The 26,683-nt window shown below is 27.7% G+C and overlaps 1 protein-coding gene across 2 annotated transcripts; it reads left to right on the top strand.

Moving 5' to 3' along the window:
• The first annotated feature begins 282 nt into the window (after window positions 1-282).
• On the top strand, window positions 283-23,254 carry LOC145831768 (uncharacterized). Of its 2 annotated transcripts, XM_082939101.1 has the most exons (7): window positions 283-360; window positions 10,752-10,879; window positions 16,151-16,216; window positions 18,324-18,500; window positions 19,383-21,366; window positions 21,617-22,227; window positions 22,665-23,254. In XM_082939101.1, the coding sequence occupies exons 4-6, from the start codon at window positions 18,328-18,330 to the stop codon at window positions 22,175-22,177; spliced, it is 2,718 nt and encodes a 905-aa protein (XP_082795227.1). In that variant the 5' UTR covers window positions 283-360; window positions 10,752-10,879; window positions 16,151-16,216; window positions 18,324-18,327; the 3' UTR covers window positions 22,178-22,227; window positions 22,665-23,254. The 2 variants fall into 2 exon arrangements, with proteins under 2 accessions (XP_082795227.1, XP_082795236.1); XM_082939110.1 differs by lacking the exon at window positions 18,324-18,500.
• Window positions 23,255-26,683: the final 3,429 nt, after the last annotated feature.

Here is a 26,683-nt window from a genome sequence, read left to right on the forward strand (position 1 = left end):
GCATTGAAAATTAAAACAAAAATACTTTAATATATTAAATATAAAACTATTTACTTTCAAAAAATTGTTTTATTCTATAAAGTAGACAAAAATATAAAATATATATATAAATTAGTGCGATAAACATGCAAAAATGTTTCATTTATAAACTTAAGGAAGCATGAATTAGCTAATGTGTTTTGAAAAGTCAGATTTAATACTTTATAGTTTTTAAAAAACACTTTTAGAACTAACTTTTGTGCACAACTGTGTTATAACTTAAAACTTTTATAAAATATAGAACTTTTTAACTGTATAAGTTATTTTATGGAGCATCACTACCTAGCTTTTCTTAAGTACCTTAAAAGGATGGCTAAACAGGTTTGCTTTTTAAGTAGCTATATTGTTTTTTAGCTTAGCTGTTAAAATATCAAAAAAGTTTTGTTCTTCTAATTAAATATTTTACAGTATCTTTATAATATAGTAATTTTCAATTTATTTAACTTCTACTTACTATTTGACACTTATAGAAGTTTTGGTGATGTGTTTGTAGTGGAAATCTATATACTTTGAAATTTTATAAGGTATTAGGATAAGCTAGAAAAATCTATAATTAATACATAGTTTGTTGAACGACAAAGATAGACGCTCAAAATATTTGGTCCTCGGACCTGGTTAACGAAGGACCTTTCGGTTATTGAGTCGTACACCACGAATACCTTTTAACGTTTTGTCCAGGACCTTGTCCTTTTAAATGTATGTTTATAACTTTAATATCAAAATATTATACTAATAAACTAATGCAATGACTTCAAAAAACTAAAGTGTTTTGTAATTTATTCAATTCTTATAAAAAAAACTTGTTGATTTCAATCAATTTAATTTTGTTAGAAAAACTTTTTCACATTAAACAAAATTAACTAAGGTATAAAATTTTATGTATATAAGTTTATAGCACATGGAAAATTTTATTTCTATTTACTTTAATGAGTTGTTATATATAGATTATTATTCAATGCAAAAATTGCTAGATTCACGATAAGAATCATGTAATCGGCCACTTAAGATCGTATCTATTACATTCTCCTTTGCCGTTCCTCTTTGACTTTTTAAAAGTTATGAAGCTCAACATTAGTTTTTTTCTTAATATTGTAGGTCAAATTTTGAATTTCTTTACCAAAAGTATACTATGAAATATAAATTATGTGCTTTGAACTTAAGTAGTAATTTAAATACACATATAAAAAGAATCATTTGTGTGTAATCTTTTTCTTGTCTAGTTTTTAAGACAAAAGCTTGAATTCTAATCTTTAAATGACTGTGTATATTGTTATAAACGAAAGAGTATATTTTGTTTGATAATCCGTTTCATCATCTACTTTGATACTTAAAATATGTTAAACTGACTACTTGGTTTTATTTTTATTTTTTTCTTCTTTAAATTTACATTTTGATGTTTTTTAAATCGAATTCAAAAATATCCCTTTTTATCTCACACATTTTAAGCTAATCTATGTTTGTTTAATTGACATAATATTAAAAGTTTCTTCACTCTTAAAAACATTAATTTTTAAATTTTGATAACACACAGGCATACTATACATCTGTTTAAAGCCTAAGTATCTAATTTGAAATGTTAAAAGTTAACTAACTTCATTTAAAATTCTGCCAACTTAAAGTCCAAAACTTTATTAAAATGCACAACCCCTAAAAAATTTTGAAAAAATTGTATTTTTTATGTAAATTATAAATTTAGTTATTCAAGGATTTTAATTATTGATGGCTACAAATTTGCAAATACTTAAGTATTTACAAACTTACATGTTCAGTATTTAAAGTACAATGTAAGTAATCTACTTGAGTTTATCAGTATATACAGTTAATCAGTATACGGTTATTCAGCACTTTTTAACGTCCTAACGTTTCTTAAGTGGAAGAAACTATCTCAGTTCATCTTGCCATCCATCTGTGAATTATTGAAGTGAACTTAGCATGCGAAGTACTGTTTACAGCAAGGAAGGGTTTTACAAGAAACTGTCAGATTTACCGAAAAAAGATCTTGAAGGAGTATAAGTTCTTTAAAAAGTTCTTGACGGAAAGTTTGATTGAATTTAATCTAAAATAAAGCACAGTTTACACAAGGAAAATGAATAGTATACTATAAACTTTTGTTATAAAATGCTTAAATCTTTTTCCGCTTGAATTCTTTTTGAGGTACAAGTCATTTGCTAGATTGTTGGGCTACAGTTTATCAGTTTTTGGTACTCAGTAACATGACGCTTGGTTCTTGTTTCCCAGTCTAAACTGATTGTTTAGTATGCGTTAAAAGTCAAAAAAATTACTTTAAATTGTATTTTTAACACTAAACTTAGCTATGAACACCAAAAAATACATTCATAAGGTATATTGAATGCGTCTTAATTAAATATGAACATATTAACAATAAGTAGCTCATTATTAATACATGAAACAAAAAAAATCGACTAAAAACGCAATAAAACTTAATCAGTAATGAAAATAACAATGCAATTGATTTATGAACTAGATGCTCTTGAAAAACACTTGTGTTAAAATACATTGTTTTTTGGTTTGTCAGACTCTTTTTATTGTTGTCAAGTATTTGTCAAAAGAAGTTATTAAGTGCAAGCTGTAAGTTTGATAGTTGTTACAAACAGCAACTTGTTCTCATGTTCAATACATGTCTACTTTTTGACTACATTATAAGACATGAAAAGCTGTTAATATTCTTGTTAAACGTAAAAACGACCGTATTTTTGCAAAGCACGCACCCGTTAGTTTAGTTCAAACTATTAGGCCGTTTTTTTAATTGGAACTTTAAGTCTATGAAATCGTCAGAACAAAGTACAGTAAGCCTAGGTCGAGCTGAAATTTGATGACTTAAAAGAAAAAAAAATCACTTAGATATTAGCACTTCTTGGAGTCAACTATGGAATTATTTGATGTGTAATTTCTAATAGCGAACACAGGACATAAACAATATATGAGATCAAACTTAAGACTCAAATATATAATCAACATTTGTCTTTTTGTAGGTACTTGTTTAGCTAACTCAAACTTACATCTATAAGCAATAGTTTTCATGCATAAAAACAATACTACTTATAAATGTACAATCAGCTTAATCATCCTACGTCTTTGTTATTGGAAGAAAATTAAAATAAGTTACGAAGTCCTTAGCTAAAATTAATGAGGCCTATAAAAACTCTTGTGAAACTATTTGAAACTATTTGAAACTTCATATGGAAGATATATAAAAAGTTAAGATAAGTCAAAAAAGAAGCTGCTAAAAACGTTTAAAAATTTCAACTAAGATCTTTTTTTCCCTTTAAACACTTCCAATTTAAAAAATAAAAAGGATACTAAGCTTTTATAAAAAAATAAATACCAAATTTTTTTTTTTTTATTTAAAAAATATGAAAGTAACTAAGATACTATTTTGTTTTTAAAACATTTTAACATTTTTTAATAAGTTTAAATAAAATATTACAGTAACCTCTCGCATCTTAACGTACTCGTGACGTTACGCACTCTCGTTTAGTTACGCATTTTAGAATTCTAAAAAATTCCAAATTTTTATTTTTTCAATGTTGCATAAATTAGGTTCACTGTATACTATTTTTAATTAAAAAAAAAAAATTTTTGAGCTAACTAACCTCTCTATATCTTTAGACTTTGTAAACTTATGTTCCTTGACTAATTGATAAACATTTAGTTATACCTCAGTTTATCAGAAATTTTGTTAATAATAAGAGATTAAATTAAATTCTGAAATATATATGACTGTGTTAAATAATGAAAGTATAATGAAATGATGAGAGTTTAAAACACAAATAAATAATACAGCACTCTTGCCCTATATATGAATAAACATCTAAAAAGGAAAAATAATGAAACTTTCTAGCAAAAAGTAACAGTGATTCTTAATAAATATAAAGCTTACACTTTACACAAATCTCAATTATTTTTTTTTTTAGTAAACATATCACTAACTTTCATTTGACGTTTTTTTTTAGTTTAAGTTCTTCTTCTGTAACACTTGCTTTGCACAGCAAGCGTTAAAATTTTTCGCACGTTGCCTTCAATTCTTCGTAATGATAACCAGCACCAGTTACAGATTTGGAAGAACACAACTGAATATTCTTTGAAGAATACAAGCGTATTAGGATCATCTTTGTCTACTTCTCCTCCTTTTCCATAAAATGCTTTTTGCATTAACCCTTTCCTTTTTTTAAACTTACTGTACCAGCACCATGATGCTTTAAAATCAGTATATAAATGTTGGTCAGCCTTTGGTGTAAAAATGACTAAAAAAGGGGATATAGGAATTTTTGCAAACCTTAATGTTTCAATTCAACTGTATAACTTATCCTCTAGATCTGCATACTGTGGTTTTACTGTCCGTAAACTGCTATTTATAACGGTTTCCGATATCTGAATGGCACTGTCTTTTATGATCTTTCTATTGCTCCAAATATATCCCTACTACTGGGAAAGTCCCCAGTCTACTTTTAACTAGAAGCAATATCAAAAAACAGCCATTATATTAAGTATATTTGGTACCTCTCGTATCTTTACGATCTCTCGTATCTTTACGCTTTTTTTTTTGTGGACATAATGTGCGTAAATAAGCGAGAGGTTACTGTATATTTTGTCTAAGAAAACCAATCAAAAAAATAAAGAATTTTATACTTCTAAAAAAGTGCCAGTCAAACCACCGCAGTTTAGTTTAATCTTTTTCGTTCTTTGTCAACAAACTTTTTTTTGTAGTTGTATGCACAAACAGGATATTTATTGTTGATTTTTTAAACTCTAATTCAGTGACCAGCAAACTGCGGCCCTCAAGCTACTTCTCAGCTAAAAACGAACTTTTTAAACAATTTTTTGTAATAAGAGCATACAAATACGCTTTTAATTTAACAATTACTAGACAACTGTTGCTTAATTATTGCATGTATTATCATACTTTTGGCCTAAAATAGCATCTTTATGTTTTTTACTACAATTACTTTTAAATAAATGCGACTGCATATAGTGCGGTCCGCGAGCAACGTAATAAATTAATTTGTCCGTATTTTATAAAAGGCTTCCAATGATTGCTTTAAATTTTACTATACATTCAAAGTTATTTGTACAATTCTTCCCTTCTGCTTAAAAAGGGCTTTTTGGATAAACAGTACCATTTAACTAATTTAAGAAATAAAAAAACAAATCTATTTGCTTGCTTGCTCGTACAGAACATCAACAAGATATTCAATGAAAATATAAAGATGCTCGCTCATGTTTAAAGTATTAGAGTTTTGCTTTTGCATCTTTTTCGAGTAAATCCCTAACAACTTTTAGTCATTTAAAACTATATAAAAGCTTTAGTTAATCAAAAAAAATGGGACGCAGATTAAAGGGGTAAAAACAAAGTTTTAAAATATCTTCAGCATTGATTGTGAGACCAAATTAATTAAATTTCCTTTTAATAACTAATTTCGGTGTTTTAAGTTAAAATAAACTTATTCTTATTGTATTTTAAACCATAAACTAAAATTATTTAAATCAGGGTTCCCGAAACTTTTTTTTAAAACGTCCCCTTTAGAGAAATAAAAAAAGCTATACCCCCTCCAACATAATTTCTCAAAAAACTACCATTAAAATCGCCCAAGACTTTTTTTTATTTTGCTCTTGCAAGGTATGGATGTTGGTACACTCAATTTATCGGTACTACTCGTCATAATTAAATCCTAACTTATCTAAATACTATCTTATAGACACTAGATGCTACTTTATATAAATCAGACAGGACAGTATGAACAACGCATTTATTATAAAAAAGAACCACAAAACACTATTATAAAAACTCTACTTCAAAAATATAATTTACTTTTATAGACCAAATGTAAAAGAAAAAAATTTAAGAACAATTTAAGTTTAAGTGAAAACTACTTTATAACATAAATTAAGTGACAACTATAAATTATCTAAAGAACTCTAAAACAATTAATTATTGTTTAAATAATACTTCGTATACTAAACCATAAAAATACATTAGCAAATTGGAAGGAAGTTTTTACTAAATAATAAAGGTCTAGTTCTCAGTCTCTAGGTCTTATCAACAACCATCTGTATAATAATGACAACATTGCCTGAGATACTTGCATTCTGGTTGACTGAACTTGTGACACACAACATTCAAAAAAACATTAAAAAATCAAACAATGGAAGAGCATATGAAAGCTGCACACCATACACTGTTCATCATCAATTCCAGAATACCTAGTGTAAGTTTCAAATTATGGCCTTGTGGCTTCCCCTTTTACGGCTTGTAGACCTCCTATTTATCCATAATATCTAGTATTTTTCCATAATATAAAAAATACCGTTTAAAACGCACAAGACTTTTTTTTTTGCTTTTTATCATAAACTCAAGAATATATAGTGTAAGTTTCAATTTATGACCTCATGACCCCTTTTAATTTCTGTAATGGCCCCAATTGGCCCAGTTTAGGAAACCCTTGTATAGATATACAAATGATGATAACACTTTTTTGAACTAGATACTATAACTTTACTTTAAAATGTTTAATAAAAATCACTAATGGTTAACTACACTTAAATACTTGTAGAAAAAAAAAGTACTAATATAGTTTTAACAACAAAACTTTTATTAATTAGTTATACACCTATAGAAAATCGGGCTAAAATAAAACAAAATCTCGCACGTCTTTTACTATGATAGTAGTAAGTGATTTTATTGTTTGATTGTTAAGTTTTTATTTTTATAACTCATTAAAAACTGACCGTATCGTTTCAACTGTTCTAACACGGTATTAATATAGTGACAAATCAAATTATCTTAAGATATTTTTAAGTAAAGATGTATTACGTTTTTTATAGTATTTATGCTTAGTACACTTGAATCTTAATATTTAAGTTTAATGCAAAACCTTTTTTCAAAGTGGAATTTCTACTGATACAAATAAATATCACGCAATCCGTATGATACAGGGTCAAAAAATAAATTCCAATAGTTAAAACAGTTAGATTCAGACGATATTTCAGACAATTTTCAAAAAAGCTGATGAGTTTAAACATAACTATCTAAGTAAAATATACCAAACAATGTTTCAAACTTTCGTCATTTTTAAAATTGTTTTCATTGAAAAAACGGCTTCAACCTATGTTTTGAATGAAAGCTTTTAACAACATTGTTTAGTATATTTCATTTAGACAGTTTGTTTTTAAATAATAGAGCAAAATTGAATATTAATGAAATAAATAAATGAAAACTAAAAAAAAGTTATTTACGAAAGATAAACGTAAATGTAGTTAAAACTGCAATTTTATACTAAAACTTTAAAGGTTTTTTTAGTACAGGGTTTCCCAAACGTTAATTCAAAAAGCCCCCTTTAAAAGATTAAAAAAGCTACGGCCCCTTCTAACAAGCCTTTTAAAAACACTACCATTAAAAGCGCATAAGACTTTTTTTTGTTTTTTATCATCAACTCCAAAATATCTAGTGTAAGTTTCAAACTATGGCCTTGTGGATTCCCCTTTTACGGCCCCTAAATTTCTGTAATGGCCTCCAAGGGGGTCATTTGGCCCACTTTGGGAAAACCTGATCTAAATACACTTTTTTTTTTTGATAAAATAAAAAACTAGTCAAGTTTTATATTAAAATACATTATATAAACAAAAACAAACATGTTCAGACACTAATACTAATTCAAATCAAATTTAAAGCCTTTAAATTTTTGAAATGTTAGAAAAAGAATAGAAAAATCTACTTCTTTTTCTAGGGGTTGACAAACTGCAGCCGCGTAATGTACTTTTCAGCTTAATATATACTTTTTTAAAACAATATTGAAAGAGTTTTTTGTGGTAAACACATACGAGTAGGCTCTTAACTTTACAAGAACTACATAATTACTATTTCTTCGTTTTTTTCATATTTTTTATAGCATTTTTGGTATAAAATATGTTTATTCTTTGTTTACTATAGATTTTTAATAAGGCTGAGAAAGACTTTTTTGCTACTAATTGCGGTCTGCGAATAACCTTTTCTAGAAAAGTTAGACCGTTTTTTATACAAAAAATGCCATCCTGTTATAAAATCTAGTTCTAGTCAGTCTGTAAAAAACTGTTCACCAAATCTTGCTTACACTAAGGAAAATTTAAAATTCAAAGTTACTATAAGTAATTTTACAGTAATCTCTGGATTTTATAATTAAAAACTAAGCTGTTTGTGCTAAGTCTGTATACACACAGCTTCCTTTATAAGTAAAATTAGGGTAACAAAAGTAAAAAAGAGTAAACTAATCTAACAAAATAATATGAAAAAATGTTTCAGGGAAAGTATATTTAAAGGTCAGTCTGAGCTGAGAAAAGCTGAAAGAGGCTGAGTTAGCAAAAAATTTTAAAGCCTTTTTTTTTATACCCTTAACCTTAACCCTAACCCACCTTACCTAAACATATTAAAAATTAATTAATAAGTATGGTTTTGATAACTAAAATAAAAAAAATAATATGAAAGTTTTTTTTGATTACTTAAGAATTTTTTTTTAGCTCATATTGACCTTTTAGTATAGAAGCCTATTTTAAGCACCTTTTGCAACTTTAAAAATATCTTTAACTTTAAATAAAGAATAAAGTTTTTATAAAATATAATTTTTTGAAACCTATTACTTATTTTAGTTTTTAACTATATTTCTTTAAACTGCATGTACTTTCTGAAGTATGTTTATATTAATCAATCTAGTTTGATGAATACTCGTTTAGTTCTATATAGATCGTTTCAAACTTTCATGTCTCTAACCTCTACATTGTGAGTTTTATACTCAAAACTTCATGCTTCCTAAATTAAATGTTTTTAATTTGCAAATATATAACTATACATCTATATCTAAGTGCGTTTTAGAAAGAAACTTCTGCTCGAAGAATTTGGTCCGTGAGCCATACGTTATCCGACCCTAACTTTGTATACATATTTTTACTAGTTATCTTAAAATGTTTTAGTTGTTTTTCTACCAAAAGAGTGCAGTAATCCTCTGCTTGAGTGTTCATTTAAAACGGTCTGATTTTGGTACAAGTATGCTTAACCAGAAGATTACTGTATACTTAAAAGTATCAATTAAAAACTATCATTTAAAAATAAATAAATATATATCAGACATTTACTTTCAAATATTTTAAACTAGTCATATAAACTTTCGTGTACAGTAAAATAGTTTTTACTTATGCCACAAATTAGTAACACTATTCAAAACAGTTATACATTACCGTTACTAATCTTTGTTGTTTTCTGTTTTAAACTATCTATAAACTAGCTTTCTAGCTTGAAGTTTGTTATATTTTAATTTTTAGCATTTGATAATTTAAAACTTTGTAAGTATTTAATTGATATTCTTTATAACACAAACTATAAACTTAGAAATTATTTTCTTAAAAGCAGCTAAGTTCATTTTATATTAATATTTAAAATTTGTTTTTTTGATTTTTATTTTCTCAGCTTAAAAATATACGTTGAAAATATTGTAGTGAAATGGTATTTTTGTTAGAAATTAGAAATAGAGCAAAGTCCTAACTATTTAGATATTGACTAAAAATAGTCTTTCTTTAAGAAATGGAAATGTTTCTGAAATAATTATTGTCAAATTTTGTATTGCTATCTAAGATTACTATGAACTTTAAAACAAAAAATTCTCAAGTGTATATTTTTTTAACTAAATTTATATACTTAAACACAATAAAATAAGTATTTTTGCAATATTGTCGTTCTTATTTAACTATAGTAATGATATTTTATTTTAAAAAATACAAATTAATTTATTGCAATTTACTTTAGTATTTTACTTCTGCTTGTTTAGGTAACACTTTATGTTTAAGTAAAGATACAGACATAATTATTACTTTCATACCTCAATATATTTTTAAATTTGTATGTTTTTTAATTTTCTTTAATACGTTATGTTACACAAAAATTATAAAGTTTACTTAAACTGCATTACATTACTTGTACTTTCATCATTAAAGTTCTTTAATGAAATTAAATAATGTTTAATAGGAATGATCAAAACTATTTATTTAATTTGATTTATACTCAGTTTCAAATTGATTGATAAATATAATTTGTAATAGTTAAAAAAAAAAAGCTAAAAATGTTTTAAATTAGGCAAAGTTTTTTGAAATAAAATAGTTTTGTATTTATTAATTTTTTGGACTAAAATGTTTTTCGTTTGTATGTAAATATTAAGTATTTTTTGTATAAATATGTAGACTCAATAAAGTTTAACATTCTTTTATTATTTTCATTAACAACTATAAAAAACTTCTTTATACATTGTTGTGCATCAATTTAAAAAAAATAACAAAATTGGTTTATACATTGAAAAATTATAATAACATAACTATTGTTATGTATTAAATATTCTTTATAGTCTAATGTCATCAACATAATACAAAGGGAATATTTTTATATAAATTTAAAGCGCTTTTATTCAGTTAAAAAATCTTTTTTTATAAAATCTAAAAAGTCTTTTAAATGTTAAAACCAACCTAAAAACCGTAGTTGAGGTGTCTTATTTTAACTATTTGTATAAAAATAGATCTTTAAGTTCGTTTAACGTTTTAAATAAGCAATAGGTACTATTTTTAATTGCATGAAAACATAATGTAGTTATGTAAGCATAGCAATTTACAGAGTGTTTTTTTTTTGTTTTTGTTTTTTTCTAAATGGAGTATGTTTATTACTACAAAAAAATGCACAGTAAAACGTGATTATGGAGGGATTTAAACCACTTCAGTCGCAGATACTCCTGAATTTCAATTAGTATGTAAACCAACCACTTGAAATGATGTCTTATCTTACTACTGAAAACATTCAAGAAAAAGACGGGTATGTTAAATAATCTTCCTTAAGAAGCAACTTTTTATTTGTATTATAACTTAAAATTTTAATATTATTTAGTTTGTAAAAAATGCCGTAGTTAATTTTAAACTGTGTTTAATTGAGCTGCAATATTTTTTCGCTTGTATTTTTTAAATGATTAATTTGTGAGAAATGTTTGTTATAATTAACGCTAACCTAAACTTACATAAAACTTGTAGTGTAATTATATACTTTTGTTCTAACCATAAGCAGCTGTTTTTAAACTTAAAATTCTTGTCGGAATTACATTTAAAAAGAGTACTTGTTTAGTTCTTCACTTTACGTTAAGTTTTTAGTTATTACTTGTTATGCGAAGGAATCCTAGTGACATGAGTTCTAAAAGTTTTAGATTAAGAAATAAAAACCTGCACCTGACACGTTCAAAAAAGGTACTAATTTTAATATTTTCAAATAGTTAAAAGTTATAAATGAAAATTATACATTGATCGTTTTGAAATAAATGAACTCTGTTAAAGACCATTTCAATATATTGTATAATTTTATAGGGGTTTTAAAACATTCATATTGCTAAAACTTAAAGAATAAAAGTTATAATATTTAAAATAAAATACGTCTGTGTTTTGTTATTTGTACTATAAAAAAAAACTAAACAAGTATTTTATTTTAATTTGTATTACATTTCACAAGTTAATAAGAAAATATGATTTGTTAAAAAAAAAATTCAAATAGAAACACATAATATACTAAATACATAATAGTGCTGGACCTGTTAAACTGTTCTGGTGTATGACTCGATAACTGAAAGATTTTTTTGTACACCAGGTCCTTGAACTAAACTTTTTGAGCATGTTTTTTCGTTCAATAATTACAAAGCAATTGAATGTTTAAATTTAATATTGATCTTCCTAAAAAAAAGCTGTAGATAAAAAAATGCCTTATTAAACTTTTAAATTAAAAAACTATAGTGTATGAAAGAAAAAAAAAACACTAAAAATATTCCTCTAGGACCTGGTGTCAAGAACCTTCGGTGATCAAATCGCACACCACGGTAACCTTTTAAGGTCTTGTTGAGGACAAATAGTACAATTAGTAATTACTAAATTTTGTTTTGTTTTTAACTTCTTTGTAAAAGTCAGCAAAATTTTAAAAAAGGAATTTAATATATGATTAAGTTCTTAAAAAAAACTCTGTCGATGTTTTTTAATCTAAAAAAAAGAGAAAAAGTACATATTATAAGGCCACATAATATAACAAGGACACATAAGCTATTCTATATTTGCCAAGTTTGCAAAAAGACTCTGGTATTTATAAGAAAAGAGCATTTTGTTTACCACTGAAAAATTTGTAAGAATAGTTAGACTAAATCCTTCTATGCAAGTATTACTCAAGGAAACTATCTGAGTAAGTTTCTTATTATCATTAATAATATAACTTTTTTTTAATATAAATTGGCTTAAACTATTTAAATGATTTAAGTACAAACAACAAGCTAGTTTTTATATAATTTAAAAATATGAGATTTTTAATTTTTAGAAAAGTTTCTGGTACAAACTATAAATGCAAACTTTTTGGGGCAATCTTCTCAGAAATTTGGAGAAACACTAAAAATCTATCTCCTTCATTTTTTAAGCAATCTTTTTAAATTTTGAAGATTATGTTATAAGAAAAAACTTGTTACCTATGAAATTAAGTAATTGAAAACAAAATTGACAAAAAAAAATCTTTAAGAATACGATAAAAGTAACTTGAAGCTTAGTAAAAACTATAAAATTAGATTAACTTAAAAAACATAGACTACCCCCTATGGACTTAATCAGTACAAATGCTAAAAAATTCTGAGTTGTTTAAATAACCATGAGATTCTTATTCACAAAACTATTACCAGTTTTAAGTAAAATCTTTTTGATTAACATTTTAGTTTAAAAGTAGGTCTACTTTAAACCTAATAGGTTGCTCAAGTTAACATCAAGTTAACATAAGCTAGTTAAAATAAATTGAGACAAAGTGAGCTGTCATTTGAAAAATTAAGGTAGGTCTACATGACATTAAGTTTGACAACTCTAATTCTTATAGTAATTTCATTCACAAATATAACTCCTAAAATATTAAAAATAATCTTTTTAACCTGTTACACCTACACTAGTAAGAATGTTGTTTCAATTGGATATTAACTAAACTCAGAGTTACCAAAAATTTAATCCTGGAACCTGGATTAAGAGAATTTAGGCCAGAGGTTTTCAGGTGCCAAAAAAAATAATTTAATATGCATTTATAAGCATATTTTTCACCAATTTTTCAGGGTGGCTACAAAATCTTGAATCTTAAGTAAACATGGAATTTAATAGTTAAAGCTAAATTAGTTGGAAAAAACTTAAATATTTTAAACCACATATATGTCTCGTTGTGAAATTTTGATTTGACATTAAAACATATCACAAAGGTAAAACTTTTTTCAACATCATTTTATTTTTTAATCAAAGAACACATTTGAAGTAGCTTTACTTTTAATTTCAGTGTTTATGTTTTTAATGTTATGCTACTATCATTGTTTTTGACCTTAAACGTAGGTTTTTGCTAAATTTAAACCTGAAAACCTGGAAAAATTTCTCAATAATAAGTGGCCACCTTGTTTTTTTGAAAAAAAAATTGTGATACTTTGTCAATAAAATCTAAAACTAAATTAATTTTTTTTTTTGAAATCAAAAATATGTCAAGTTAGTTACTAGAAAATTTGAAAGCTGGCTTGAGATGCAGTTTGCTGACCCCTGATTTAGGAAAAGAAAAACAGCCTGGAATTTTAGAAATTTTGTAAAAAACCTAGAATTTTAACTAGTTATACATTCAAAGTTAAAAATTTCAATTAGATACACAAAATCAATCAAATATCTTTTCAGTTTTACAGTATCTTTTCATCGTTTTAATAAAAACTAATTAATTAGTTATAATAAAAAAATAATAATTGCAAAAAAACAAAAATTATTAAAAATAAAACTAAAAAAAAATGTTATATTGTTTATTTTTAATTTAATTTTTTTTATAATTTAAAAAAAATTTCTTTCAACAGAATTTTCTAAATTTATCAATAAACATTTCCTGAAAATTTGAGGTAGTTATTTCAAAAACGTAGGAGATAGATTTTTAGTGATTTCTAGTTATTTGCCGTTTTAGTTTGCACCTCTAATAAGGATCCTATTGAAGCCTCCAACTTTGACCAGCTATATCCCAAAAATTATTTTGAACTTTTAAAATTTGTAAAAAGCATATTGTAGCTTATTCAAAACTATATAAAATAAGATCAAAACCAAAAAAGGGTGTTTACCCCTCCCCCCATGCCCTTAAATTCAACATAACAAATAAAAAAAAAGGGGGGGTAAATCACTTTTTTCACATTTTGTTCTTATTTTATTGAGTTTTAACTAAAATGCAAGATGCTTTTTACAGAATTTAATAGTTCAAAATAGTTTTTGAGATATAGCAGGCAGGGTTGCCACTTTACCTGAAAACCTGGAAATACCTGGAATTTGACGATTTAGGCTAAAATAACCTGGAAAAACCTGGAAATTTAATCAAAAAACCTGGAAAAGCCTGGAATTTTTAATAACTTTAACATTTTCAGTTGGAAAATCTTGATTTGACACAAAAAATCTATCATATAATTAAGATTTTTGGTCATCATCAAAAATTTTTTTTATTAAAAAACACATTTGAAGTAACTTTACAGTATCTTTTCAATGCTTTTATTCTATTTAACACAGTTTCTTCAATAGAAGTTAACTTAAAACTAAACATAGACCCAAAAGTGTGTACTTTAAAAAACCTGGAAGAAATTTGGAAAACCTGGAAAAAGTTCAAAAAAATGAGTGGCAACCCTGAGCAGGTCATAGTTGGAGGCAACATTAAGTTCTCTATGGGAGGCGCAAACTAAAACGGCAAATCAAGATTATTTTACTAGTAATGTATCTCCCTATGTTTTTTGAAATATATATCTCAAACTTTCAGGAACTTCCATGCAATATTTAGAAAATTCTGTTGGAACTAAATTTCATAAAAATATAAAAAATTCATAAACTTTTTCATAAAACATAAAAGTTTTATGAAAAAAAAAAAAACAAAAAAAAACAATATTTTTGAATGTTGTTCCAACAGAATTTTATAAATATTCATAGAATATCTCTGTAAGTTTGAGGTGTTTATCTCAATAACTTGAGAGGAGATAGATTATTATTGATATCTCTTTTCTTTGAAGTTTTATTATGAGCTTCCTCTAAAGAACCTACTGTAGTTACCATCTTCAACCAGCAATAGCTCAATTTTTTTTTGAACTTTTAAAAGTCTGTAAAAAGTTAAAAATCTTGAATGAAATGAATCTTGAATGAAATCTTGAATGAAAATCTTGAATGAAATCTTTTAGCATAGTTAAAACTTAAAAAAAAAGACTAAATTGTGAAAAAGCTGATTCACCACCTTATGCCTTTAACTGTAAATTTTCATGATCTGATAAATAATAATTCATAGGTTTGCTAAAGACCTGAAATCCTGGAAAAAATCTGGAAATTAAGAAAAAAAGAGGAAAGTTAAGAAAAGTTTTATTATTTTAAATAAGATTCTGAAAAAAAACAAGCTTAACTTGTAAATTATTCAAATTAGAACTTATACTCTTAAATTTTTTTAAGCAGTGTTCAGAGTATCTACTTAATATTTTTATACTATTTGAAAAATGTTTTCACCTTAAATACTTGTTTTATAATAAACCTGAACTAAATTCAAAAATTTTACAAAAAACACTAACATCCCTGTGAATTTAATGTTATACTTAAAAAGACAAAAAAACTTCAAAAATCTTGAAGTAATTAACAAAATTTAGATTAAAAAAATCCTTAGGCATCCTATCATGCTCAGTATCATTTGTATTAAAAGCCATAAAGGTGGTCCACATAGTTATTTAAGATTTTATCATTTTAAAACTTTAATTTGTGCTACATCACTTTCCAAAACTTATTAAAATTTTAAAGTTTCAAGTTAAATGTTTTGAAATAGATAATTAATTTCCAAAAAAAAAAGGTTTAGCATCAAAAATATTTATCAGTAACTCTTTTTGATTGAGCTAATGTATTTAGATTTACTGAGTACTTTTGCATCTTATAGATTATTATACTCTAGTATAAAAATCATTAGAAAATTTTAAAAGTTTTTAGTTGTTAAAAATAGTTGAATTATTAAAGCCCTATTCAAGACAAATATTGTTAACATGATAGCTAATAATAGTTTTTTTTATAGAACCTCAGATTCAAAGTTGCATTACTGACACTGAGCTGCATTCTACTTCTGGTGATTCTACTTCTGGTGAGTATTCATTAATAACAGTTGCTCTAATCTGATTACTATATTTCTTTTAAACAAATTATGTCAACAAATAATTTTATTGTAAATTAAATTAAAGTTTTGTTCTTATTATTCTTTGTTAAAATTAAATGGTTAGTTTGTTTATAATGTTGCGAAATGTTTTACTGTGCTGATAACATCTTGATCATTTGAAAAAATATTTTAAATTAACTCAGAACACTATCATTTTTTGTTAGGTATGTATATTATTTTAATAAGATTATTTTAAATAATCATTTAAACTTTTTTATAGTTAAAATGTTAATACAATATTTATATATTTTTTCATAATAGTTCTTGGTTGTAATGTGGTTATGGGAAAAAGGGTGCAAGGGCATTTTTTACAAAAATTAACATTAGGCCTTGTATAGAAGCTTCAAGTATAAGTTGGTTTTTATTTGTATTGTAATTTTAAATGGTTTATAGATGCAATAGTTTCTGGAAAAAGTTTTGGTGACAAATTAATAAATATAAACTTTTTCATTTTTAATTTTCTCTGAGACTTTTACAAAAAATAAGATTGGCTATTTTATGAAAGCTCTAAATACAAATTACAAGCCAGTTATTATATAATTAAAAATCTTGTTTGACTCATAAGATATTGTAAATTTTTAAAGAGAACCAAATAATAAAGTTGAGCATAGATCTCAAGTTTTTCAAGTTCAAATTTCCAGTAAATTAAAAAAATCACAAAAATCTACTTTTTATTTAATTTTTTGAGCTAGAAACCTAAAACTTGTTTATTAAAAATAAATGTTCCTTTATAGTTTGAGAGACTTTGAAAATATATTTTATAAATATTGAAAAATAAAAATTTTACATAAAACAAAACAAAAAAAAAGCTGGGTTTTTCTAATAAAATTTTTTAAGTTTAAAAAATCCTGCCTAAAATTTATTTAGATTTTATTTATGGACTTTATGTGAAAATTTGAAGAAGATGGGTTAAAAAATGAAGTAGATAAATTTTTAATGAAAGTTTTTTTTTCTGTTTTTGGTTTGAGCTTTTCACTAGAAACCTATTGAGCACACCAACTTAGATTGCTTATATCTTAAAAGTTTCTTTGATTTTAGCGGTTAAAAGTGTTTGATTGCTCAGATACAAATTTAGATCAACTTGTATATATCAATGTGGACCCCCATGCTCTAATTAGTTAGATTTCTTACAATTTGGATAGAATGGAAAAATTGAAGAAGCAAGTTAATATTACCAGACTATTTTTTAATTTAAATAGTGATAACCCTTTGGAGAACTTGAAACATTGTAAAATAAGTATCTGAAAGCAAAATATGGAGTTCAATCAAGCATAGTTTTTTTTCAAATAAAGCTTTGCAGAACATTTTCCTTCTTATTGCTTACAATTTTTACATCTACTATTTAAGTAAATAAATTGTGGCCCAATGAGAAAGTTAAATCACGTTTTTATTAATATTTCTAATTAAAAACTAAACTACAAGCTGTTTATAATGCTTTTTAAAATTCAAAGGAACTTTTAGATACCAGCAATCTAAGTTATAGAGTTAAATGGGATCTTAGTAGTATTTTATTAGCAAGTTATTCACTAAAATTGTACTTTCTCTTTCAGTTTTGAGTAATTGTAACAACACTTTCTTAGTCCAATCTAAATAAGTTGAAAATCAATGCTTTCCTTTAACTCTTATTTTATTCTGATTATGTAATTATTTTTTAACATCTGCAAGTTGTTTGTTTTATTGAAAGGAAAATTTCTTTGAAATTCTAAATAAATTACATAAAAAAAAGGGGAGATAGCACTTGAGCTAATTTAAAAAAAATCCTAGATAATTAATCATAAAAAATTTATTCTTCATTGAAAAACTTGCCAAATCTGGTTATAACTCAAAAGTTTTTTTTTGTGAATTCATAAAAAGTATTAAGTATATACTTGAAGCTTAAATATAAGTACTAATGTTGATTAAAAAGTATGTTAGATCCCTTTATGACCTTAACCAATGTCTGAATTGTTAAAAAAAAATTATTATAACAAGTCAACTTATTTCAATACCAAACGATGTAATAGACAAGAATACTAAAACCATCTTTTAAAAATAGCAAAATGGCAGAGAAGACTTTTGGTAATGATGTAACCAGGAGCACTAAAATAATTGACTCCTTGTTGAAGCAACTTGATGAACTTTACTCGAAATATAAAACCGCCCAGAAACAAGGTATCAAAAACAATACCGAACATGCATTGAAGAGCATGATAAAGAAAATTCAGCGTGAAAGGTAATTAAGTATGTATGGCATAGGGGCTCCACCAATATTACAAGTTGATCTTGCTTTGCAGAGTTTTTCTCAGCTGTCAGACATATGTTTACCATTTGACCAAATCAAAGAAACTTGAAAGAAGTTAGGATAGGTTAAGATGAGGAAGATAAAATAGGTTTTTTATTGAATGTGCAAACTTAAAAAAGCAAAAAAAAAAAGACTATGTCACTAAAAAGCTATATTATCATTTGTTCTTAAACAAATCATTTTCAAGCTTTTATTGAGAAGAAGTTTTTGTAAGAGACAAAAAAATACTTATAGAATTACATTTTTAGTTAAGTATTTTAGTTTTATACAGCTGTCTAGGGGGTCTTAAGATATTTGTGCCACTATTTTTAGCAGTTAAAAAAATATTTATAAGTTGTCCATCAGTTATGTTGATCAACTTTTTTACAACATTTAAAACATTTGCCTTTATTTTCAAAGCTATAACATAAACTACTTTTCACACAGTACAAAAACTTCAATTAGTTAAGTAAATTTAGTAATTTTTCTTAAATATTAAAAAAAAAAACAAAAATCTGTTTTATCTGAATTAAAACAGATAACTGAAACAGTTATCCATGATGGCCGAAATAAGTAATGGTTAAGATTGACAAAAAAATATTTGGCAACATTTTTAAAGATATTCATTGAAAGTTTTTATTAATAAGTTCTAAAACTTATATTTTATTTCTTATTAGAGAATTAAAAAAAAAAAAAAGTAATTCTAAAACTGAGAGTTGATATGATAGGTTTTAATATGAATTGCTTTAATATCATTTTACATATATTTTATGTATATACTAACAAAATGTTGAATATTAGACAAGCAACTAAACTATTACTCTTTACTTGCAGGGACAGCATTAAGCGCATGCTCAACTCAAAGCTTGGCCAGCGTCCGAATTTCCAACAAAAACTGCAAGGGTACAAGGATAAGATTGAGACTGAGATGCAGAGGTTTCGACAGTTCGAGGCAGAACTGAAGACGAAGGCTTTCTCTGACAAGAACTTGGAGAAGAAGCTCAGGGAAGATGAGCAAGGCGAGGTTGAAAAAGTAATGTGCCAGACGGTTGAAAAGCTCAAGACCGTTCTTGAGATGGCAGAAACGCAAGCCAGTGCCAGCAAGCGTAGTAGGAGGCGCAGAGCCAAGTCTGTGTCCTGGTTTCCTTCCGTTTCCCTTCTTAAGTTTCATCTAGAAAAATTGGAGGAGATACACAGAGCCATCTGTGTTGGTAAAATAGAAACGCAAGTGCTAGTGGACTTTGGGTTTGTGGACGAGCTGAACAATATGTTCCATAACTTGGAAGAATTGGACGAATATGATGGCTATTGGGAATACTTTAAGGAAGACATATATGCTGACTTGGACATACAAAAATCCACCACAAACGTTGAAGAAGCCAAGAAATGTGAACAAGAGTTAAAACGTATTCAAACCATCAAGCAGCTAGAAGAAGAAGAGTTTGAAGGGTTCAGACCAAAAAATCAGCAGAAGTCACCTGTTCACAAAACCACTTCAAAGTTTTTGCCTGACACATGCCAGCCAGAATCCGTTGCACTGCCAGTTCAAACCAACACTAACAGTTCAATCAAATACGTTTCTCAATCTGTTATGATGGAAGAAGGATATTTGCCTCTGAAAGGTATATATGTTGCTAAACAAGGTCAACTGCCTCCAACAAACAACACATTTGAAGCAACTCAAATCAAACCACCAAGTCATTTGAGTTCGAAAAATAAAGTTGTTCCACCAAGAATGATGAGCAAGTATTTTTCTAATCAGGAAGCAAAGCCATCAACGCCTCTTAACAATCAAAGCAAATTTGCTCTCAATCCTGTGAGAAAACTAAACTTTGGAGTGCAGCAACCTTCACAGCCAGCCATAGTGACTCAGCTGAGCACAGCCCAAATACCTCCCCCAAGTATTAATGGTTTTGTGCAGCAAAATCTGTCGACTAGCAACTCGACTTGTAAGTCGCTAACAGACTTCCTACCAAATAGTACTGTAAGTTCGCGTCAATCCGATTATGTAAGCTCTGCTTTATCTACCTCCTTGCTGAGCAATCCATACAGGTTGTATCAACAGCCACCTCCTTTGCACTTCAACATTTTGCAACCCCTGGCTCAAACTCAGCAACTTGCCTCTCAAACAAAGGCGGCTCAGAACAAAAGCTTTAATAACATCAGCTTTAACAGCACACCATCAAGCTACTGCAACAATTACGTGCTGCAAAGCACACCTCAACCAAGCAGACGTGTCAACACCACAATGATGCCTCCGCCTGGTTTGACTCCACCGCATCCCTTGCCAAAGGTGGCTGCCCAAATCAGCCAGGTCTATCCTTCGTACCACCACAGGCAAACTTTGAGAAATATCTCAAATCAAAATAATCTGAGAAGTCAAAACCACGGTTCAAACTGTGAACCGGCAAAAAGGGGTGACGTAGGAAAAATGCTGAACCACTTGAATTACCAACTCAGCAGTTTTGCCAATCGCCATGTGGGTGTGAAAGGACCTGAGAGCATGAACGTGGGGTACGGAAGCACATTCCAAATCGGCACCCAGCAACATTACTGCCTGCCTCGTCCAAACAATTTCATGCAGAGCGTCATAAACGCGCGTTACGACCCGCGATATCAAGTCAAACTTCCAAGGGAAACTGCGAAAGCCGAAGAAAACTCAGCACGACCCATAGAAGTCATAATTCCGAGGGAACCTGCCGAGTTGGAGTTAAGTTACGAAAGCGCCGTTGAAGATTCAGACCTGTTAGCTGACCAGGAAGTGGAAGACACGATGCGCGACGAAGCTGAATCATTAGACGCAGCAGATCTATATCTGGTTAGTTTTGCTTTTGTGAGTAAATTACGTAAAAATATTGTTAAGTTTTAATCTAATTACTTGAGCAGAAGATACTACAGTTGTATGAGTTGCAGAAACTGAAATTTTTATTTGAAAAATGTTTTACAAATATAAGTAGTTGTAGTTTAGCCAATTTCGAACTATTTTAAAAATTCTTTCTTATATGCAATAAGCCTTTAGGACAGTATTAAGGTATTAAAGGTAAACACAAATTTACTTTTTTACCCAGGACGAACTGAATGACTTCATGAACCAGAACGAATTGAGTGGCAATGAGCTGTATGAAACTGGTGAAGCCGTTGAGGGGGGCGAAGAGAGCGAGACCGATTCCAGCTATGAGGACAGCAGCAGCTTGCAGGAGGCGGAAATCTACTTTACCGGGAGCGAGGACGGGAGCGAGTACAGAGTGGAGGACATTGAGGAAGAAGAATTTGATGATGAAGACAGAGCGGAGGACTTCGAGGAGGAAGAAGAAGCTGATGATGAAGGCGGAGCGGAGGACTTCGAGGAAGAAGAAGAAGCTGATGATGAAGGCGGAGCGGAGGACTTCGAGGAAGAAGAATTTGATGCTGAAGACGGAGCGGAGGACTTCGAGGAAGAAGAAGCTGATGATGAAGGCGGAGCGAAGGACATTGAGGAGGAAGAAGAAGCTGATGCTGAAGACGGAGCGGAGGACTTCGAGGAGGAAGAAGAATTTGATGCTGAAGACGGAGCGGAGGACTTCGAGGAGGAAGAAGAAGCTGATGCTGAAGACGGAGCGGAGGACATTAAGGAAGAAGTTGATGATTAAGGCACCTTCTAGTCGGTCCACAAGCCGCATGGCGTCTATTTAATTACCAAGTGAGTAGTTTTTGTCAAGTGCTGTTAGTTAAAGGAAAAAAGTATTTTGTTATAAAATAAATAAAAAAAGTTAGAATAACAAAAAACTGATGAAATTAATTTTAAATAGTTAATATTGTTATAGATTTTTACTAACTTATTCTGTTTGAAATATATGAGTTCTTTAGGGGTAGCTACTAAATCTCAATGTAACAATATTTAATCTTTTATAAGTTTTCTTACTATTTTAGTTTTTGTAGCTGATCATGAAAAAAACAATATATTTTTTTGATTTTCAAACTTGACCCATTAGTTTTGTCTTGCTGATTCAAGCTAGCTTTTTTTTCTTCGCTTAAAATTAAAGCTAAATAGTATCATGTAAGCTCAACTATCTTTAACAGTCATCACTGTACAATTACTTACAAAAAAAAACTTTTTTAACCACTTTGTTCTTTCAGATATCGATGACTTGAAGCTACCGGTTGAGCTGCATTCGTCATAAGGCACAATCATCACCCGAGATTCTACGATCGTGGCTAATTTTACATATTTTATTAAGTTACCTCTTTTGTGTTTTTCTTCTTGCCTTACTAATGGCTTAGTAGTACTTCTAATAACGCGTGAAACACAATCCAGTTTATTTAGTACATCCAGCTCCTAACTGACCATGTTTAGGTTAATTTTCACGTTTTTATGTTCAATTATTGTTTCCATGAATAATGATATTCTTTTCTTTTGTCCATTATAGAAATCATGCTTCGCTTCCTTAATACAAATCTTAATCGCTTCCTTTAATAAAAATAGATACTTTTATCGCCTTTTTTTATTTACTTCAATCAGAGATAAATTCCGATTGCAGTTACAATGAGCTTGAGGATGTTTTATAAAATAAAGCTCCTTAAATGATACTTTTTGTTCCAGTATTACTAAGCGTTGTGTTTTCATATACTTGCGTTGGAGCTGATTTCACCGTGGAAGTACCCGTGGAAGATTGAGTAATTAAAAGTTGTTTTTTTTTATCGTGCTTAATAAATTTTATAAACAAATACTTATGATATTTAGTATATTAAATTGTGTTTAAGTCCGTTAAAAAAGCGGTAAAATGATTTTCATTGTCATCAAGTAGAAAGCTAGTAAAAGACTAACTTTTAATAAAACTGTTTTAAAAGAAACTCCCATATTTTTATGTTATGTATGCAGAGCATTGGATGTTCATGAATTTGTTAAATTGTCATTACCAAGTCAAATTAAGCTACAAAATAAATAAAAAAGACGGTGAAGTTGCGTGCTTTTACTTGAAAGCATTAACAGTCGTCTAACTGGTAAAACCAAGATTAGAAAAATTCAGTTTGTTTAGCAACTAAGGCGAATAGGTGTAAGGGCAATACAGTGCTTGTTTTAAGCTTTTTCCATCTATAAAAGGATTTCATTCTATATAACAATTCAAAGCAGTATTTTGGTTGCTGTTAAGTTTGCAAGCCTGTATACGTTTTTTCTGACCTAGTTGATTTTATTTACATTGATAAATATTGGGAAGAATATGCACTAAGCTTATTTGCTTTTGTTTCTAAGGCTAAGTATGATATTTAAACTTCTTTTCTGAAGAGTCTAGAATAAATGAATTTTAATAACAAGCCAAATAGTTTATGCAACTTAATTATATACATAACTTAAGGTTTGTACGCGTCAGACTAGAGCTGTTTATTAAGAAAATGCTAAAATCTTTTAGATTATTAAATGTTGATTCTCTTTCTGAACAATCATTAGACTTTGATAGGTTAAGTGTCAGTGCATATGATTGAAAATTTCTAAAAGTGATAAATTTTAATTAACAATGAGTTGGTTATCAAAATTTGAATTTCTTCAAAATAGACATTAGGTTTTTGACGTAATACTGCCTTATAAATAGGTCTGTAGCAATTTAAATTCCTACAACTGAAACTTCTATGATATTTCAGGGATCTTATTAAATAATTTAAAGTTATAAATAAAAGACGACTACATTTTATGTTATTAACTGGCTATTCAATTACAACTTATCTAATAGGGAATGTTTAAAGGGTTTTCCAAACACGTTTTCATAAACCTAAGCAAAAACACTAAAAAGAACCTCATTTTCCAGATATTGCCCTATCACTAGTTATTACATTTAGTTTTTTCTACCATACTTAATAATACTGACTCCTGATAACCAAATTATAAATAAATTACTTCTCAAGGGAAATGTTGCCCACATTAGGAAAATACCGGTCTAAATTGAAAAATGTCATGCTAAATATGAAATATTTTGTGTACGAACCCTTACATGTGTATAACTTGAGTATTTAAAACAAAATGCTTCCTTGTACAGCTGCTTTAGCGCACTGCTCGCTTTCTGCGCTGCTAGCAGAATAATGTTTTTTATACAAAGCAAGTATGTATATGTTTTATCAAATACAAAATATTGCAAGGTTGAAATTAAGTTGAAAGATCACATCAAAAAGGGTTAGTCAAAGGAGGTCACAAGCACGTGTTGAAGTACAAAAACAAAATAATACTTAATTGCTTAACAGGTGAAATAAAATTCAGTAAACGGTGAAATTGCCAGCCAGAAATTTAGTACAAATAAAGCTTTTAAAACGTTTTTACTCCTGTATGTCAAACATAAAAAACCGAATAACGTTGGAAGAAAAAAAATAAGAATCTAAATTTTGCAACTTCAAAAAATGAAGAATTATTGATGTAAAATTTTTACAATATATGTAATATACGTACTTGAGAACAATGAATCTAAATATACTTAAAAAAACAATCAAATATAGTGGTTTATAGAACAAAAACGAAAAATTGCTCAAAAAATGTTTTGGTTCAAGAAACTAGAAACGCAAAAAGACCTCTCTGTCATCGAGTTGCATACCCAACTTAATCAAAGTTATAATGAGCTACAAATAAAAAAAAAAGTGGAAAAATAAACATCTGTTCATCTGAGCCATCATAAATATAATTTTTCCAAAAAAAAAACCTTCTCTATTCAATAAAGTAGTTTGTAAATGTTAGTTCATTCTTAAAATTCTAAGCCAATATTTACAAGTTTTTATCTATTGTAGACAAAGTTTTTAACTTTTTACTAAACTAAACATTCAATAAATAAAAACCAAACTAACTCGGTGCTAAAGTGACACTCTGTGCTAAAGTTTCACTCCGTGCTAAAGTGTCACTCCGTGCTAAAGTGTCACTCCGTGCTAAAGTGTCACTCTGTGCTAAAGTGTCACCCGTGCTTTTCTGACCCGTTCCCAAAAGTAAAGGATATCGATTTTCTCATAAACAGAGCACTTAGATGCACACATTATAAGAAATATGATGATAATGTAAGAGAATTAAAAAGTCAGAAAAATGTATTAGATGTTGAAAGTCTGTATCTATATGAATTAGGTCTGTTTATGTTTAAGTTTAACAATAATTTGTTACCAGCTATCTTTAATAATTACTACTAAAGTGTCAAAATTGTCCATAATTATCACACGAGGTCTTCACAACAATTTTTTTCCTATTTAGATTCAAAAGCAAAATAGGTCATAAATCGCTATCCTACCAAGGTTGTAAGTTATGGACTAAGCTACCAATATATTTAAAAAATATAAGTCAATTTGGAAAGTTACAGGATGAACTTAAATGTTATCTATTAAATAGTATTATCAAGGTTATTAGTGATCATTGCTACTCGTCTATTTACTTTTGTTTAAGGAGTTAATAGTATTTGTTATTTAATACCCAAAAATTTTTTAAAAGTTGATTTGTTTGGTTACAATAACAGTGGTTTAGTCTAGATTTCAGTATTTTCTATCTGGTTATTCTTTAAATTATTCTTTAAGATTAATATTTTGAATTAAGTTTAGAACACTTATAATTTTTTTTTTTTTTTTAGCATGCCAATCCAAAAAAAAAAGTTATGGATGTATATACTTTAACAGAAAATAAAGTATTCAAATAAAGAGCTGAGATAACTTTTTCAAGCAAAATTACGTTAAAAGATTTTTTTTTAAGAAAATTAAAAAAAAACTATTCTTTTTTATATTTGTAAATATTATTTGCTTTCTATATAAAATATCTTAGACTTAAAAAAGTATTTAAAATATAAAAAGTATATTTCAAAACAGAAGAAAATTTGTTGTTATCAATATTATTTTCATTATTACTGTTTTTTTCTCATTAAGCACATAAATGCTACAGTACTTATCTTTATATTTTCATTTATAAAAGTTAAGTTCAGTTATGGTAGAATCTACTTCTTTAAAATTATTAGAAAAATATACAATAGTTTATCTTCTCAAAATTAAAATTATTTTTACTGTTCAAGTAATATTATTAAAAAAAAAACACACTTTTAGCATAAAACACTGATAAAATTTAATGTAAAAATATTTCAGCGTATTACATTTTTACCTTCTTTAAATAGTTTGTAACCTATCATTCAAGTATTCACATGTTTGCTATTAGT

This window comes from Thalia democratica, chromosome 1, assembly GCF_965202585.1.
Source record: "Thalia democratica chromosome 1, ktThaDemo2.hap1.1, whole genome shotgun sequence".
Taxonomy (NCBI): domain Eukaryota; kingdom Metazoa; phylum Chordata; class Thaliacea; order Salpida; family Salpidae; genus Thalia; species Thalia democratica.